We start from the raw sequence: 20010 nt of genomic DNA, 5'->3' as shown, positions 1-20010 counted from the left end.
TTTTGGCAAGCTGCTTCTGAGAAGCCGAAGCTCCTCCTGGCTGAGAGATCACTTTCTCTGAACACTGCTGAGAACAAAAGCTCTGGGTTGTGGTGCAGGTTTTACAATAAGACTGAAAGGCAAGTTAGCATAGTGCCGGGTGCAGATGTTTAAAGATATGTATTAAACATACAATGTTTAATGCTAAATTGTTAAAGATAATTGACCAATATAAGGATATGCATAGTAGCTGACAAACAAGTCCTCAGTAAAATGTTATGGAATCTATTCTGAAAACGCAATGTTCTCTAAGCAGTGTGTTCTAAAGGGTAAAAGTCGGGGGGAAAGCATATAAAAATCCACTCAATCCTAATGTAGAAGTTGGAAAACTTTTTTTTCAAAGTTACAACATATTTTATGTTTAATACAATACATCTGGGCTTAGAAAATAATAAATCATTAAAATGTAAAATGTGATTCTGACTAACAGATAACCAGAGTTCAAAAATCATACTAAAAATGCTATGTAAAGAAAAAAATGACTCTATACACATCAGTGTATGTGACCTTAGCTAGGAAAGTACAAAAATTGCCTTTTTTAATAAGTAAAGTCTTTCATCAGTTAAAAGGAAATGGAATTCTGAATTCCTTTCTATGTCTGGTCCCCATTAGTTTCCTGGACAAAGTAGTCCTAAACATTTACTAAAACCCAATCAAAATAAGCTAATCATGTAAAATCTGGGACAGTCTGTTTCTCAGCATCTACAGAATTTTTAGTGTCACATATAGTCAGTGATAGAGAAGGTCAATTCTGACCATGTTTACAGTATTCCACTGTATATGAAAATACAAAATTTAGAAAGGCAATAGAAAATAATGGCATATATCAGTTTCTTTTTAATTATTGATCATACATTCAAAAACTGAATAAACGTCTTCTCTTCTCACAATCAGTACTTTTCCTGAAGTCTATGCAAGTACATACTGTTTTAAATCATGCAGTTTCTAAACTGCAGCAAAATTCTGGGGCAAGTAAAGGTGTTTTTTTATCCCATGGAAAAGCACTGAATTCAGAGTTATAGGAACAAATTCAGCATCATCTTATTTAAGAAGATATTTTAAATTCAAGTATGGACACTGGCTTGCAAAATATACACCTGCCTAGGGCAAAAAAATCTCAGATATTTGCAAATCATTCTTTTTGCTCATAAACATTCAAGAACAGCATCTTTATCATATGAAAGTAAAACAACAATGACAAAATCAGCCTTCCTCAGACTTTCTAATGCACTGACCCCATGGCAATTACTATAAATCACTGGCAATTGCTGAATTGATTTGGCAAAGATTAACTTGGCACTCTCCCCCCAAAAGTATAAAAAGAATGCATCAAACAGATATAATCCATGAAGAACTAGGTTTACATCATAAATGTTGAAGTTGAAAAGTACACAAAATGGCATATTCATGATTTTGGGTGAGAGATGGACCCACTGCTCCACAGAGTATACAGGAATTCTGCTGAGATGGTCACACACGGCTCCTTTTATTTTGTAGCTGGTTTCTTCGGAGGAAGGAGTTTGTATGTGTTGAAGTAGCCCACCACCTGCTGGGGAACCTCTGCCAAGACACACTGAGCAAGTGCTTCTTTTGGAGCCTTGTGAAAAACAAAAAGTGACCATTAGCATCCATATTTTTACTGGTAAAATTTTATTTATTTATTTGATAAAAGATGACAAATATTTTATCAATGAGTAAAAGGCATCAATTCCCAGTTCCTAGACTTGTATCTTTTTTTTAGCAACAGTCCATGAAACATGGAATAAGAAAAGTAGCCAATGATACTCAGAAATGCTATTACCCTTGCTAACATTTATCAAATCCTTTCTCAGTGCCAACATTTCAGCATGTGGTGATTTTTTAGTTTTTTAACATTTACACTCAGTTTGTTCATTCACTTGGTATTCTTTCTTTTTTTTATATGGGCAGGCACTGGGAATAGAAGCTGGGTCTACAGCATGGCAGGCAAGAACTTTGCCTGCTGAGCCACCATGGCTCACCAAGTATTATTTCTTTTATAACTTTTCATTTTGAAATAATTATAGAGTCATAGGAAGCTGCAAAAATCATTAAGATGTCAATTCTACCCAAAATGATTTACAGATTCCATGCAATCCCAATCAAAATTCCAAAAACCTACTTTGCAGAAATGGAAAAGCCAATTTTCAAATTTACTTGGAAGGGCAAAGAGGCCCAAATATCCAAAAACATCTTGAAAAAGAAGAACAAAATTGGAAGACTCACACTTCCTGACTTAAAGCATATTACAGGGCGGGCCACGGTGGCTCAGCAGACAAGAATGCTCACCTACCATGCCAGAGGACCCGGGTTCGATTCCCGGTGCCTGCCCATGTTAAAAAAAAAGCATATTACAAAGATACAATGGTCAAAAAAGGGGGAAAAGCAGTGTAACTAATAAAAGATCAGTGACAGAGAGAGTTCAAATAGAATCAAGAGACTACTCTGAAGGCTGCTCTTATGCAAGCTTCAGTTAGACCTTGTTACCTATCATAACTTGCAAAACCCCAATCAGGACCATTCCAGCCAATCCTAAAGAACACCTAGGGCAATATATAAGATTCCACAAGGATTCCATGCACTAGAGTTAACTTTCCAGACACCAACACACTCCAGATGGGTCCCTGGTTCAGATTAAGTCCTGAAATCTAGAGGTCCAACCTCAACAGGACATCAGATAGTTTCATCTCCCTAACCCGTATTAGAGACAGACCCTTCCAATATGAAAAATTTAGAATGGCCATAGCCCAAACACCCACTAAAGAGAGGGATGGAAAGATCAAAGGTGATGGTGGAGTTACACAGTGAAGATAAGACTTAATAAATGAATATGAATGCTGAATCATTAAACTGATAACATTTTTAGTCTCCAGTATCTTAGAGCAGCTAGAAGTAAAAACCTAAAATGGTGGAATTGCAACCCATGTCAAACTCTGAAATATGTTCCACAATTAATTGTGGTGCCGTGCTTTGAAATTTATTGCTTTTTTGTATCTATGTTATTTTTCACCAAAAAAAAAAAGGAAAAAAAGTTGATTGTGATGAAAAAAAATATTTAAGCCTTTGTCATGGTTAGGGACAGGTGTCAACTTGGCCAAGTTGTGGTACCTGTTCATATAATTGGGCAAGCGCTGGCCTGTCTGTTGCAATGAGGACATTTCATAGGATTAGGTCATGATCACGTCAGCTACATCCACAGCTGATTCCATTTGTAATCAGCCAAAGGGGAGTGTCTTCTGCAATTAGTGATGCTAAATCCAATCATGGGAAGCTTTTAAGGCAGACTCAGAGGAGACAGGTTCCATTCCTGCTTTGGCTGGTGAGCCTCTCCTGTGGAGTTCATCCAGGCCATCCATTGGAGTCATCGGCTTCGCAGCCTGCCCTGTGGATTTTGGACTCTGCGTTCCTACGGTCACGTGAGACACTTTCATAAATTTTATATTTGCAAGTGTTTCCTGTTGATTCTGTTTCTCTAGAGAACCCTAACTAATACAGCCTTCTAGCCTCCTATATTCTGGAGCAGTTAGAAGGAAAAAAATCTGAGAGGATCATATGGTAGCCCATGCCAAACTGTGTGTTCTGTCCTGTATTTACTTGTTGAAGAGTGCTTTGAAAACTGTTGCTGTTTTATTTCTTTGCTTTGTATATATGTTATACTATTCAATAAACAAGTTTAAAGAAAGATACAATAGTCAAAACAGCATGGAACTGGCATAAAGACAGATATATTGATCGATGGAATCTGACAGTTCAGATACAGACACTCACATCTATGGCTGATTGATACTTGACAAGGTTGCCAAGCCCTCTCAACTGGGACAGAATATTCTCTTCAACAAATGATGCTGGGAGAACTGGATATCCATGTGCAAAAGAAAGAGGACTTTTATCTCACACCTTATACAAAAACTAACTCAAAGTAGACCAGAGGTCTAATTAGAAAAACCAAGACCATAAAGTTTCTAGAAGAAAATGTAGGGAGGCAACTTCAAGAGCTTGTGACAGACAGTGGTTTCATAGATTTGACAGCCAAAGTGCCACTGATTAAAAACAAAACAAAACAGATAACTAGGGTTTAGTATCCAGAATATATAGAGAAATCCTACAATTCAGTAATAAAAGAACAATCTAATTAAAGACTGGGCAAAAGACTTTTTTTCCTAAGAGGAAATGCAAATGTCTAAAAAGTACATGAAAAGATGCTGAACATTAGGGAAATGCACTGAACAACATAGGTGAATGTAGTTAAAGAGGAATCTTTAGGATGTGCATATTACTAGAATAAAAGATAAAACATAGGGCTGTACAACACAGTAAACCCTATGTAGATGATAGACTATAGTTAACAGTGTAAGAATGTTCTTTTATGAATTATTATGAATGTATGATACTGACACAAGGTAGTAATAATAGGATGGTAAATGGGGGAAAATACACCTAATGTAAATAATGGACTATAGATAGAACTATTTTAATAATATTTCATCAATTTTAACAAGGGTAACTACAGTTAAAAAGAAATACTAGAATTATAAAATAGTGCTACCATCAACAGTAATAAATGTTCTGTTGGTGTTGGTGGTGGGGTGGTGCGTGGGAATCCTGTATTTTATGCATGATGGTTTTGTACACTCACAACTTCTCTAATTAAAAAAAAATGATTAAGATTGGCACAGTGAATTTTTAAAATATGATTTAACTATAAGTTGTCAACAAGGAACACTTTAAAAAATACATAATATGAAAGTAAAAGAAAAGAAAAAGATACTCTGTGAACCATAATCAAATAAAAACAGTAGTAGAGGAAAAAAAATAAATAAATAAAAATAAAAAAACAGGAGTAGCTATATTAACATGAGATTTAATAGACTTCAGAGCAAAGAAAACAATGAAGGACAGCCAGAGACATTATAATGATAAAAAGGCCAATACACCAAGAAGATGTAACAATCCTTAACGTGTATGCACCAAACAAGAGCCACCAGATATAAGGTGAAAACTGATAGAAGTGAAAGGAGAACTAGACAAATCACAACAATTATAATTGAAGCCCTCTCTCAACAACTGAGAGAAAATCAGCAAGATACAGAAGAACTCAACCACTCCATCAACCAACAGGATCTAATCAACATTTATGAAAAGCCCATGTAACAAAGGAGAACGCACATTTTTTTTCAAGCATCCATGAAACATAAATCAAAACAGACCATATAACACACTTCAACAACTTTAAAAGAATTGAAATAATAAAGAGTATTACTCAACAATACAGAAGCTCACTAGAAATCTGTAAGATAAATACAACAGGAAAATCTCCAAATGCTTAGAAACTAAACAACACACATTTAAATAGTCCATGGGTCAAGGAGGATGTCTCCAGGAAAACAAAAACTTACATTTAATTTAATGAAAATGAAAATACAACATACAAAATTGTGTTGAACACAGCTTTAAAAAAAAAAAAAGAAGAAGAGCAAGATAAACCCCAGGAAAGCAAAATGGAGAAAATTATAAAAATGAGAAAAAAAAATCAATGAAATTGAAAACAAAAATAATAGAGAAAACTAATAAAGCAGAGTGCTGGTTGTGTTGCAAAGATCAATAAAACTGACAAACCTCTAGCAAGTCTGAAAAAGAAAGAAAAGAAAGACAAATTAACAAATATCAGGAATGTAAGAGGATAGCATCACAGACCCTCCAGGCATTCAAAGGATAAGAAAGGAATACTACAAACAATTGCAAACTCAAATATCTGGCAACACAACTAGCACAACTTATCATGTATGAAATAGGTTTATTTGAATAGCCCAAAAACGGCTACAGAAATTGAATTCCTAACTTTAAAACTCCCAAAAAAGAATTCTTCAGGCAAAGTTGTTTTACCGTACCCATCTACCAATCCTACATTATTTTCTTCGAGGTAAAAAAAAATAGAAGGGAAAACTTCCCAATTCATTTTATGAAGTTAATATTATTCCAATACTAAAACAAAAGACACCACAAAAAAGAAAACCACAGACCAATATTCTTTATGAATAAAGGTTCAAAATCCTTCACAAAACATTAGCAAATAAAATTGAGCAATATATAAAAACAGTTATACACCATGACTAAGTAACATTTATTCTTGGGATGCTAGGCTGATTCAGTATTTGAAAAGCAATCAAGTGTAATTCACTATATAAAGAGGCTATAGAAGAAAAATCACAATGCAGAACAGCCAACACCCTTCTTTTAGTTTCCAGCATTTTAGAGCAGCTAGAAGTAAAAACGTAAAATTGTGGAATTGTAATTCATACCAAACTCTGAAATCTGTTCTACAACTAATTGTTGTGCTGCATTTTTTTGAATAAATGTTATTTTTCATAAAAAAGAAAAAAATCGATTTTGATGATAAAAAAAAAAAGCCAACACCCATCTTTGATAAAAACCCTCAGAAAACTAGGACTACAAGGGAATTTTCTCAATTTGATAAAGAACACCTACAGCTGACATCAAACTTAATGATAAAGGACTGAATGCTTTCCCCTTAAAATTGGGAATAAGGCAAGGATATCTGCTCTTAATACTCTTACTCAATATAATGCTGGAAGTTCTAGTTATACAATGAGATAGGAAAAGGAACTAAAATGTAGACAGACTGGAAAGGAAGAAATAAAACTGTCTCAATTTGCAGATGACATGATCATCTACATAAAAAAATATTAAGGAATCCAGAACTTCTAGAACTAATAAATGAGTTCAGCAAGGTTGCAGAATACAAGATAAATGTATAAATAATGTGCTCAGAAAAAGAAATAAAACTTTAGACATAAATCTAATAAAACATATGCAGGACTTATATGCAGAAAACTACAAAATGCGGAAGAAGGACGTCAAAGAGCATCTAAAAAATAATAAAACTCAATTCACCACTCTCATCAATGGACAGAACATCTAGACAGAGGATCAATAAAGAAATAGAGAATCTGAACATTACTATAAATGAGCTAGACTTAACAGACATTTATAGGACATTACATCCCACAACAGCAGGATACACCTTTTTCTCAAGTGCTCATGGATCATTCTCAAAGATAGACCATATGCTGGGTCACAAAGCAAGTCTTAACAAATTTAAAAAGATTGAAATCATACACAACACTTTCTCGGATCATAAAGGAATGAAGTTGGAAATCAATAATAGGCGGAGTGGCAGAAAATTCACAAATACGTGGAGGCTCAACAACACACTCTTAAAAACGAGTGGGTCAAAGAAGAAATTGCAAGAGAAATTAGCAAATACCTCGAGGCGAATGAAAATGAAAACAGAACATATCAAAACTTATGGGACGCAGCAAAGGCAGTGCTAAGAGGGAAATTTATTGCCCTAAATGCCTATATCAGAAAAGAAGAAAAGGCAAAAATGCAGGAATTAACTGTCCACTTGGAAGAACTGGAGAAAGAACAGCAAACTAATCCTCAAGCAAGCAAAAGGAAAGAAATAACAAAGATTAGAGCAGAAATACATGAAATTGAAAACATGAAAACAATAGAGAAAATCAATAAGACCAGAAGTTGGTTCTATGAGAAAATAAGATTGATGGGCCCTTAGCAAGATTGACAAAAAGAAGAAGAGAGAGGATGCAAATAGATAAGATCAGAAATGGAAGAGGAGACATAACTACTGACCTCACAGAAATAAAGGAGGTAATAACAGGATACTATCAACAACTTTATGCTAATAAATACAACAATTTAGATGAAATGGATGGGTTCCTAGAAAGACATGAACAACCAACTTTGACTCAAGAAGAAATAGATGACCTCAACAAACCAATCACAAGTAAAGAAATTGAATTAGTCATTCAAAAGCTTCCTAAAAAGAAAAGTCCAGGACCAGACGGCTTCACATGTGAATTCTATCAAACATTCCAGAAAGAATTAGTACCAACTCTCCTCAAACTCTTCAAAAAAATTGAAGTGGAGGGAAAACTACCTAATTCATTCTATGAAGCCAACATCACCCTCATACCAAAACCAGGCAAAGATATTACAAAAAAAGAAAACTACAGACCAATCTCTCTAATGAATATAGATGCAAAAATCCTCAATAAAATTCTAGCAAATCGTATCCAACAACACATTAAAAGAATTATACATCATGACCAAGTAGGATTCATCCCAGGTATGCAAGGATGGTTCAACATAAGAAAATCAATTAATCTAATACACCATGTCAACAAATCAAAGCATAAAAATCACATGATCATCTCAATTGATGCAGAGAAGGCATCTGACAAGATTCAACATCCTTTCCTGTTGAAAACACTTCAAAAGATAGGAATACAAGGGAACTTCCTTAAAATGATAGAGGGAATATATGAAAAACCCACAGCTAATATCATCCTCAATGGGGAAAAATTGAAAACTTTCCCCCTAAGATCAGGAACAAGACAAGGATGTCCACTATCACCACTATTATTCAACATTGTGTTGGAGGTTCTAGCCAGAGCAATTAGACAAGAAAAAGAAATACAAGGCATCCAAATTGGAAAGGAAGAAGTAAAACTATCACTGTTTGCAGACGATATGATACTATACGTCGAAAACCCGTAAAAATCCACAACAAAACTACTAGAGCTAATAAATGAGTACAGCAAAGTAGCAGGTTACAAGATCAACATTCAAAAATCTGTAGCATTTCTATATACTAGTAACGAACAAGCTGAGGGGGAAATCAAAAAACGAATCCCATTTACAATTGCAACTAAAAGAATGAAATACCTAGGAATAAATTTAACTAAAGAGACAAAAAACATATATAAAGAAAATGACAAAAAACTGTTAAAAGAAATCACAGAAGACCTAAATAGATGGAAGGGCATACCGTGTTCATGGATTGGAAGACTAAATATAGTTAAATGTCAATCCTACCTAAATTGATTTACAGATTCAATGCAATACCAATCAAAATCCCAACAACTTATTTTTCAGAATTAGAAAAACCAATAAGCAAATTTATCTGGAAGGGCAGGGTGTCCCGAATTGCTAAAAACATCTTGAGGGAAAAAAACGAAGCAGGAGGTCTCGCGCTGCCTGACTTTAAGGCATATTATGAAGCTACAGTGGTCAAAAACAGCATGGTATTGGCATAAAGATAGATATATCGACCAATGGAATCGAATAGAGTGCTCAGATATAGACCTTCTCATCTATGGACATTTGCTCTTTGATAAGGCAGTCAAGCCAACTCACCTGGGACAGAACAGTCTCTTCAATAAATGGTGCCTAGAGAACTGGATATCCATATGCAAAAGAATGAAAGAAGACCCGTATCTCACACCCTACACAAAAGTTAACTCAAAATGGATCAAAGATCTAAACATTAGGTCTAAGACCATAAAACAGTTAGAGGAAAATGTAGGGAGATATCTTATGAAACTTACAATTGGAGGCGGTTTTATGGACCTTAAACCTAAAGCAAGAGCACTGAAGAAGGAAATAAATAAATGGGAGCTCCTCAAAATTAAACACTTTTGTGCATCAAAGAACTTCATCAAGAAAGTAGAAAGACAGCCTACACAATGGGAGACAATATTTGGAAACGACATATCAGATAAAGGTCTAGTATCCAGAATTTATAAAGAGATTGTTCAACTCAACAACAAAAAGACAGCCAACCCAATTACAAAATGGGAAAAAGACTTGAACAGACACCTCTCAGAAGAGGAAATACAAATGGCCAAAAGGCACATGAAGAGATGCTCAACGTCCCTGGCCATTAGAGAAATGCAAATCAAAACCACAATGAGATATCATCTCACACCCACCAGAATGGCCATTATCAACAAAACAGAAAATGACAAGTGCTGGAGAGGATGCGGAGAAAGAGGCACACTTATCCACTGTTGGTGGGAATGTCAAATGGTGCAACCACTGTGAAAGGCAGTTTTGCGGTTCCTCAAAAAGCTGAATATAGAATTGCCATACGACCCAGCAATACCATTGCTAGGTATCTACTCAAAGGACTTAAGCTCAAAGACACAAATGGACATTTTCACACCAATGTTTATAGCAACATTATTTACAATTGCAAAGAGATGGAAACAGCCAAAATGTCCATCAACAGACGAGTGGCTAAACAAACTGTGGTATATACATATGATGGAATATTATGCAGCTTTAAGACAGAATAAACTTATGAAGCATGTAATAACATGGATGGACCTAGAGAACATTATGCTGAGTGAGTCTAGCCAAAAACTAAAGGACAAATACTGTATGGTCCCACTGATGTGAACCGACATTCGAGAATAAACTTGGAATATGTCATTGGTAACAGAGTCCAGCAGGAGTTAGAAACAGGGTAAGATAATGGGTAATTGGAGCTAAAGGGATACAGACTGTGCAACAGGACTAGATACAAAAACTCAAAAATGGACAGCACAATAATACCTAATTGTAAAGTAATCATGTTAAAACACTGAATGAAGCTGCATCTGAGATATAGGTTTTTTTTTTGTCTGTTTGTTTGTTTGTCTTTTTTTTTCCTTTTTTTTACTATTATTATTATTTTTATTTTTTTCTCTATATTAACATTCCATATCTTTTTCTATTGTTTTGCTAGTTCTTTTCCTAAACCGATGCAAATGTACTAAGAAACGATGATCATGCATCTATGTGATGATGTTAAGAATTACTGATTGCATATGTAGAATGGAATGATTTCTAAATGTTGTGTTAATTTCTTTTTTTCTTTAATTAATAATAATAATAATAATAATAATAATAAAACTCGAGGAATGTGAGCATGGGGAGAAATTCAACTTCCCCAAGTTGAATTCTTGATATTCTCACAAGCAGTGTGGACAACCAAAGCCATAGGCTGAGCCCCCAGTCTTGGGGTTTGTTCATATGAAACTTAACCCCGCAAAGGATAGGTCAAGTCTACTTAAAATTCAGGCCTAAGAGTCACCCCGAAGAGAGCCTCTTTTGTTGCTCAGATGTGGCCTCTCTCTCCAGCTAACACAACAAGCAGTCTCACCACCCTACTCCTCTCTACATGGGACATGACTCCCAGGGGATGGACCTTCCTGGCAACGTGGGACAGAGATCTTGGAATGAGCTGAGACTCAGCATCAAGGGATTGAGAAAAATCCTAGAAAGAACTGAGACTTAGTATCAAGGGATTGAGAAAACCTTCTCAACCAAAAGGGGGAAGAGGAAAATGAGACAAAGTGTCAATGGCTGAGAGATTCCAAACAGAGTCGAGAGGTTATCCTGGAGGTTATTCTTATGCATTAAGTAGATATCATCTTGTTATTCAAGATGTAAAGGAGAGGCTGGAGGGAACTGCCTGAAAATGTAGAGCTGTATTCCATAGCCATGTTTCTTGAGGATGATTGAGTAATGATACAGTTGTCACAATGTGACTGTGTGATTGTGAAAACCTTGTGTCTGATGCCCCTTTTATCTACCTTGTCAACAAAGGAGTAGAACATATGGAATAAAAATAAATAATAGGGGGAACAAATGCTAAAATAAATTTAGTTTGAAATGCTAGTGATCAATGAATGTGAGGGGTAAGGGATATGGTAGGTATAAACTTTTTTTTTTTTTCTTTTTCTTTCCTGTGTTCGTTTTCTTTTTCTATTGTCTTTTTATCTCTTTTTCTGAATTAATGCAAATGTTCTAAGAAATGATGAATACACAACTAAGTGATGATATTGTGAATTACTGATTATGTATGCTGATGTTTTATTTTGTTTCTTAATTTTTTAATAAATTTAAAAAATAATAATAATAAAACTCAACATAATAAAAAATGTTAATTCTCCCCAAATTGATAACCAGGTATAATGTATTTTCTACCAATATCCCAACAAGAACTTCTGTAGATAAGGACTAGTTTATTCTAAAATTTATGATAACATAAATTTTTTTAGGACTAGAAGAGCTGAAACTATTTTTAAAAAGAATGAAGTAGGAGAAATTAGTATACCAGATTTCAACTCTTATCATATAGCCATAGTAATCAACACTGTGGTATTGGTGCAGGGGCAGTCATAAAGATCAGGATAACAGAATAGAGTATGCAGAAATGGACCCACAGAAATATGTCAAACTGGTTTTTTTCAAAGGTGCAAAAGAATTCAGTAGTGGAAAGATAGTCTTTTCAACAAATGGTGCTGGAGCAAGTGAACCCACAGGCAAAAAGTAAACTTCAGTCTAAGTCTCATAACTTATATGGAAATAAATTCAAAATGCAAAACTTGAAACAAGAAGAAGAAAATCTCCCAGATATAGGGAAAGAGCTCTTAGATTTGACTTCAAAACGTGATCCATAAAAGGAAAAATTGATAAACTGAGTCTCATCAAGTTACAAACTTTTACTCTATAAAAAACCCTGTTAAGAGATTGAAAAGACAACCTATAGACTGGGAGAAAATATTTACAAACCACATATCCAACAAAGTATCTAGAATACATAAACTACTCTCAAAACTCAACAGTATGAAAACAAACAACCCAATTAACAAATGGGTGAAAGACATTAAAAAGACAAGGCACCAAAGAAGATATACATACAAATGGCCAAAAATCACATGGAAAGAGTTCAATATCATTCACCATTAGGGAATGACAGCAATAAAATATCACTACATACCTATCAGAATGGGTAACAAAACAGGTGTCAACACCTAATGCTGACAAGGATGCACAGAAACTAGATTACTCATACTCATAACTGATGGGAATGTAAAATGGTACAGTCACAGTAGAAAAGAATGACAGTTTCTTAAAAAAAGTAAACATGCAACTTTCATATGACCCAGCAGTTACACTCTTGGGCATTTATCCCAGAGAAGTAAAAACTTATGTTCACAGAAAAGCCTGTACACAAATGTTTATAGCCGCTTTATTTGCAGTAGCCAAAATACTGAAAACAACCCAAATACCTTTTAATGGGTGAATGCTTATACAAACAATCTGATAACTCTCCAGAGAATTGTGCTAACTGGAAAAAAAAAAAAAAAAAGCCAACCCCAAAAGGTTACATACTTTGTGAATCCATGACATAATTTCAGAAAGATTACAAATAAGTGTTTGCCAGGGCTTAAAGAAGAAACAGAGGCAGAAAGCAAGTGGGTATGGCTATAAAAGGGCAATCTGAGGGATCCTAGTGGTAATGGAAATGGCCTTTATCTTGATGTATCAATGCCAACATCCTGGTTACAATATCATACTATAGTCCTGCAGGGTATTATCATTGGGGAAAACAGTCTCCTGAGAGTTTTCATCAATTTATCTTTCAGTTTAGTAAATTCAGATATATGCATAAACAGTTTTTTGGGTGGTTGTTGTTACAAAGATAAAATATATCTTAAGATATCTGTAACAACATGGCTCCTCAAATTTATCATATAAAATGCAAGAGGCACACTATATACCATGAAGCAAAACTGTCAAATCAAATCAGGATTCTTCAAATGGAGAAAGCACAGTGTTCATACATCCTCTAACCCTAGATACCCACTTGGTTGTGAACTGGAAAGGTCTGTGTTCGAACACCTTATTGTTCCCCAATAACAGGAAGGAGTGGTACTCACATTCTGGAACTGTCTGAAAGGCACAAACTGGACGATATCTCTAACGGCTACCTCCCCTGAGGGTGAGCGGAGACCACCACCATCGCCATCCAGAAATTCCATGGCGCTGAAGTCAGCACCTCCAACCCCAACAATGATGATGGACATTGGCAACTTGGCAGCATTAACTATAGCTTGTCTGGTGTCATCAAGGTCTGTAATCACACCATCAGTAATGATCAACAGCACAAAATATTGCTGTCAAAAAAGAAAGGTTCTGTTACATTCAACAGCAATTGATTCTTAGCAAAGACAAAAAAGAAAGTCAAGATGACATCTTTTGGGGCCATCTTAAGTTTAGAATGGAAATAATATTTTTTTTTTTTTTTTTTTTTTAAAGAGAGAGGGAGGAAGGGAAGGAAAGACAGAGAGAAGGAAGGAAGGATGGAAGGAAGGAAGGGAGGAAGAAAGGGAAACATCTTTAAACATTTTCTTGTTTTATTATATTTTGTTTGTTTGTTTGTTTCTTACATGGGCTGGGGCCGGGAATCGAACCGGGGTCCTCCGGCATAGCAGGCAAGCACTCTTGCCCGCTGAGCCACCGTGGCCCGCCCCTGGAAATAATATTTTTAATAGTAGCTAATATCTGCTATGTGTTTACGAAGGCACTGTACACTTTATGTAAATTATCTTATTTACTCTTTCAGCAACTGTCTGAGGTAGTTATGGCCAATTTAATCTTGAGTATTCAGAAGCTAAGAGATTTGATATTCGAGGCCTAACAGATAAAAGTTGGCTAATTCAAACCTTTTTAGTATAATAAATTATCTTGCATCAGCAACTCAAGTGGTAAATCTCCACAATCCTTCAAAGTAGATAACACTGAATACAAAGTGGCCACTCATACAATATTCACTCACTACCTCCTTAATTAAATTTAAACTTAGTATCACAACTTTGACTGACATAGATTTATGTAGAGTTTAGTCTCTTATAATTTAACATAGAAATTTAAATTATTTAATTTAATTTAATATAGGGATTTAATCTTGTTCTCCCTTAATGGCATGGTATTGACATGGTAATTAAAAAACATTTTGATATTAAAAAAATAAGTAGATGATAGCCATTGCTCTTTTATAGAACTTACCTAAGAAAACTAAAGCGAAAGACAGAATGAAGATTCATGAGTTTTAGGGTTGTTTTGTTTTTAATGATTACTAATTTGATGACAACAGGTGTTACTTCCAAACCCAGGAGGAGCATATCATTGCCTCTTGTCCCAATTTATATCTTGACAACCAAATAAATGGAAAAATAGCACTAAGGAACATATACCAATTTACATTCTCCTTGTCCCCTAGCCATATAGAGCACTTACGGAAGCTGTCTGTTGTTGTGTGGCTGCAGCAGCAAACCTGGCCACATGATTTATTATTGGAGAAAAATTAGTTGGTCCATAGAGTTTAATCTGAGGAAGGCAAGCCCGATACGCCTCTATAATGCCTTGGATTCCTAAACAACAAAAACAAAATTAAAAATCCTCAGACACATCTTAATTGTTTATTATTACCCATACTGGATAATTTAATTATATACATCAACATAAAATTCCTTAAATAGTCAAAAGTTCTATATTTAGAAGTTCCTGTAAGTTCCATAGTTACAATCCACTGCAAAAACATATCAACCTTGCCTTCCCCTAGTAGAAGGTATTTGCTTTCATCTCAGCCAAGTTATTCATTAGACTACAGTAGGGTTGCTGCACTTTGCTTAATTTTTTTTTTTTGCTTAATTTTAATATGGATGGAAAAAGAGCCATACAAAAGGTACTATGTCATACAACCAATGGAAATTCAAAAGATGTAAGTTACAGATGAAATAGAAAAACTTGTATTTGCCTAGAGGTTTTATAAAAACACAGATGACTATAAGTAATATTAATTACAGTAATATTAATTAATTAATTAATTAATTAAGTGTTATTCAACAAGTTAACGGTTAAGTATGGTATGGTAGATTGTATTACTTTTCAAACATTGACATTCAGGTTATTTAGCATTTGGGGAGCATACTGATACATTTTGCTGCAGAAACACAAATGCATTAGTTTACATGGTACTGCCCTCGGACCTGCAGGGGTGTTACATAATATATGGTGAGTAAGGCCATCTGATTAGCTTCGTCTAATGACATATGGATAGCCATGACATCTACCATATCTGTTTTCACCAGTCCTCCTGATCTTTCTCTCTACCATGGGAGCAGCACGCCCTAAATAGAGGGTGCTCCCTGGGTTCCTGAATGAGCTGGCACATGGAACAGAGCTGCACCCTAGTCATAACTGCTGATATGTAAAGTGAGCAAGAAATAAACATTGTCATTGCAGGTCACTGAGTTTTGTTTTGCTTTGCTTTAATCAGAGAAGTAGTAAGTTTACAGATAAACTATGCATGAAATAGAGGACTTCCACCCCACCACCAACACCTCGCACTGGTGTGGAACATTTGCTACAATTGATGTAGTACATTTTTATAGTTGTATTATTAAGGTCACTGCTTTAACTAAGGGCTTGCTGTGTAGTGTGGTTCTATAGATTGTTACCATATATATGATCTAACATTTCCCCTTTTAATCACACTTGGATATATAGTTCAGTGCTACTAATTGCATTCACAATTTTGTGCTACCATCACCACCATCCATTACCAAAACATTTCCATCATTCCATATAGGAATCCAGTACATTTTAGGCCTTAACTTCCCATTCCCTATCCCCATGCCATCCCCTAGCATCCTATATTTTAGGTTCTGACTCTATGTGTTTTCTTACTCTAATCATTTCAAATCAGTGAGATCATACAATATTTGTCCTTTTGTGACTGGCTTATTTCATCGAATATAACGTCCTCAAGGATTATCCATTTCGTTTTATGTTCTAGGACTTCATCCCTTTCACAGCTGAATAATATTCCATTGCAAGTATACATCCCACTTTATTTATCCATTCACTGATTGATGGACTGTTGGGTTGCTTCCATCTTTTGGCAACTGTGAATACTGTCACTATGAATATCGATATGCAAATATCTGTTCGAGTTCCTGCTTTCAATTCTTCTGGGTGTATACTAAGTAGTGGGATTGCCAGGTCATATGGTAGTTGTATACTTAGCTATCTGAGGAATCACCAAACTCTCTGCCACAGAGGTCATACCATTTTACATTCCTAACCAGCAGTGAATGAGTATACCTATTTCTCGATATCCTCTTCAATGCTTGTTACTTTCCACTTTTAAAATAGCAGCTATTTTAACAGATATGAAGTAGCATCTCATGGTTTTGATTTGCATTTCTCAGAGGTTAATGATGTTGAGCATCTTTTCATATGCCTTCTACCCACTTGTGTATCTTCTTTGGAGAGATGTCCATTTAAGTCTTTTGCTCATTTTTTAATTGGGTTGTCTTTTTGTTGTTAAGTTGAAGGATTTCTTTATATATTCTGGATATTAAACCTTTATCAGTTTTGTGGTTTCCAAACATTTTCTCCCCTTGTGTAAGTTGTCATTTTATTTTTATGATAAAGTCCTTTGAGGCACAATAGTTTTTAATTTTGATGAAGTCCTTTTTATTTTCTTCTTTTGCTGCTTGTGCTTGGATTACAGTCTGAGAAACAATTGGCAGGCCATTGAGATTGAAGGATTATTGACTGCATAACTTAGTGGAAGTTGACTAACACTGCGTAAGCACTGTGAATAAGAATTTCAAAACAGAATATTTGGGGGAGAAATAAAAACGTACTTGCAAAGTCCCCTTGAGAGACTAGGGAAAAAATGTGGAAATATAAACTTCCCCAACTAGGGAATCCTTGATACTCCTGCAAGCATTAGGGACTACTAATTTAATAAGCTAAGCACTCGATCTCAGGGCTTGCTGTTATGAAACTGTTTCCTGCAAAGGAGACACTAAGCCTATTTATAATTATGCCTAAGAGTCACCCCCAGAGAACCTCTTTTGTTGCTCAGATGTGGCCTCTCTCCCTAAGCCAACTTTGCAAATAAACTTGCTACCCTCCCTGCTACATGAGACATGACTCCCAGGGATGAGCCTGTACCTGGCATCATGGGTTTGAGAAAGGCTTCTTGACCAAAAGGGGGAAAAGAAATGAAACAAAATAAAGTCTCAGTGGCTAAGAGATTTCAAATACAGTCTAGGTCATTCTGGAGATTATTCTTACACATATATAGATATTCCTTTTAGCCTCTAGTGTATTGGAATAGTTAGAAGGAAATACCTGATACTGTTGAACTGTAACCCAGTAGCCTTGAAAAGAAAATGAATAACTGAAAAAAGCTTTTACAGCGTGACCGTGTGATTATGAAAACCTTGTGACTGACACTCCCTTTATCCAGTGTATGGGCACATGAGCAATAAAATAAAGACAAAAAAAAACATGTAAGTACTATCAAATCTGTATCTAGTACTAGAGTGAGTGTCTAGGCTACAGGTAAGTAGGATACTAGAAATCCTGAAGAATTTCCCACAATACTGCTGAGGTTATCAAGGCAGTCTTCTTAAAAAAAATGTAAAGCAAAATGAGTCTCTCACTTAAACAATGTCCAATAGAACATAGATTAAAAGGAGGAAAATGTATACCTGATTTAAAAGAATAAAGCTCAGTTTATTCTTCTACTTAATAGTTTCAACAAACTCCACTTACTCAGTTTGAACTCAGGAAAAAGTGATCTTAGGAACACCCTTTGGAAATGTAACTAGTTCATAAGTAGAGGTGATTCAGGATACATTAGGTGATGTTATAGCTAGAAGGAAGTCCAGTAATGATAAAAGTAATATTAACATGGGCCATCAGCTGGGTCTTTCACTGAATGGCACCTCCTGAGTCCAAAGCCACAACAAAAATATTTTTCCCATTTGTACCCTCTTAGCTTTCTTTTCAATCAGAAGATATAAACAAAACTGTTAATTAAATTTCTGCACAAATACCAATTGCCTCTGATTCCTAACTAAAACTGCATTATGCCCAAATCCTTCTTTTGCATTAAAGTAAGAATGTTATTTCTAGGCAATGTAGTTCAATATTAGGAAACAAGGATTAAACTTCCATGGCTTAAAAAACAGCTGTAAAACTCATAGAGGCAAACAGCAGATTACAGATCACCAGGAGACAGGGGATGAGGGGAAAAGGAAGTTACTGCTTAATGGAACAGAGTTTCCGTTTGAGGTGATAAAAATGGCTGGATAATGGATATTGGTGACGGTAGCAAAATATTGAGACTGTAATTTCACTGAATTAAATGCTTGAAAGGGGTTAAAATAAGAAGTTTTGAGTTGTATATGTTATTACAATATAAAGTTTTCTTAAAAAATCAGCTCTGAGGGAGAGCCAAATGGCGGCTTAGCGAGGTATGGGATTTAGTTTGTCCTCCAGAGCAGCTAATAAACAGCCAGGAAGAATACAGAACAACTGCTGGGGCCACGTCAGTGACCGGACACACAGTATAACTCAGTCTGGACCTGCTGGACCGGCTGCGAGCACCCCCCAGAGCCGTGAGTTCCCTAAGCCATCGCAGCCGGCACTCCTCACCCACAGGCTGCTTCCCAGAAGGGAAAGGAAAGAGAATTTACCAGCAGCTGGGGCTGAGCACAACCATACTCCAATTGCAGAATTAATTAACAAATTCTGACTACTAAAAATAGGCCCCCTGCTCAGCTGAACCTCAAGTAAAGGTGGAGGTCGCTGGTTTTTGCCCCAGTGCAGATGGGGCAGGGCTGACAGAAAAAGAAAAAAAAAAAACAACAGAGGTGTTTGTGGATTTGAAAAGGTCTGGGCTCTAAAAGCAAAGCAGGGGGCACATAGGACCTAGAGATACACAGAGCAATGTACCAACTTTCTTGATTGGCAAACCTGAAGAATGGAGGTCCTGCTCTGAAAAGGATTTTTATCTTTCGTTTTGGTGGCTGTGTTCCTATGGCTTGACTGCTCTTTGGAAACAACTGCAAGGCTTCTCGGGCTCCATTACCCCAGGCATAGGCAGAATTAAGCTTGTTTGAGTGCTTGTCTGGAGCCTGTGCCTTCCCCAGGAGAGGGTGGGGCCCAAATCTGGTGGAATCTTTCCTTCAAGGAGTTCAGACCCCAGGGTCTGGAAAAGTGAAGCGATTAAAACCAACCTACAACCTCTCCTCTATCTCTGCCACATCCTGATCAGGGAAAGTCAGCTGAAGTTAAACATACTGCATCACCTTTTCCTGGAGGGAACTACAGGCAGACAAATGCCACATACTGGGCAGGATAGGAAAAATGGTAACCCAGAGGCTTCATAGGAAAGTCAATCTGCTGGGTCTCACCTTCAGTGAAAACTGATGC

The 20010-nt window shown here is 35.9% G+C and overlaps 1 protein-coding gene across 3 annotated transcripts in view; it reads right to left on the bottom strand.

Moving 5' to 3' along the window:
• Window positions 1-349: 349 nt before the first annotated feature.
• CPNE3 (copine 3) overlaps window positions 350-20010 on the bottom strand; it is an 85971-nt gene continuing 66310 nt past the window's right edge. For all 3 annotated transcript variants that reach the window (XM_077167141.1, XM_077167142.1, XM_077167143.1), the window contains 3 exons: window positions 15010-15143; window positions 13650-13886; window positions 350-1636 (listed from right to left, as the gene is read on the bottom strand). In XM_077167141.1, coding sequence (XP_077023256.1) covers window positions 1526-1636; window positions 13650-13886; window positions 15010-15143 — 482 coding nt within the window. In that variant the 3' untranslated portion in view covers window positions 350-1525. The remainder of the gene's footprint in view (window positions 1637-13649; window positions 13887-15009; window positions 15144-20010) is intronic.

This window comes from Tamandua tetradactyla, chromosome 6, assembly GCF_023851605.1.
Source record: "Tamandua tetradactyla isolate mTamTet1 chromosome 6, mTamTet1.pri, whole genome shotgun sequence".
NCBI lineage: Eukaryota > Metazoa > Chordata > Mammalia > Pilosa > Myrmecophagidae > Tamandua > Tamandua tetradactyla.
The sequence above is the reverse complement of the archived record's forward strand: the minus strand, read 5'-3'. Positions and strand labels throughout refer to the sequence as shown.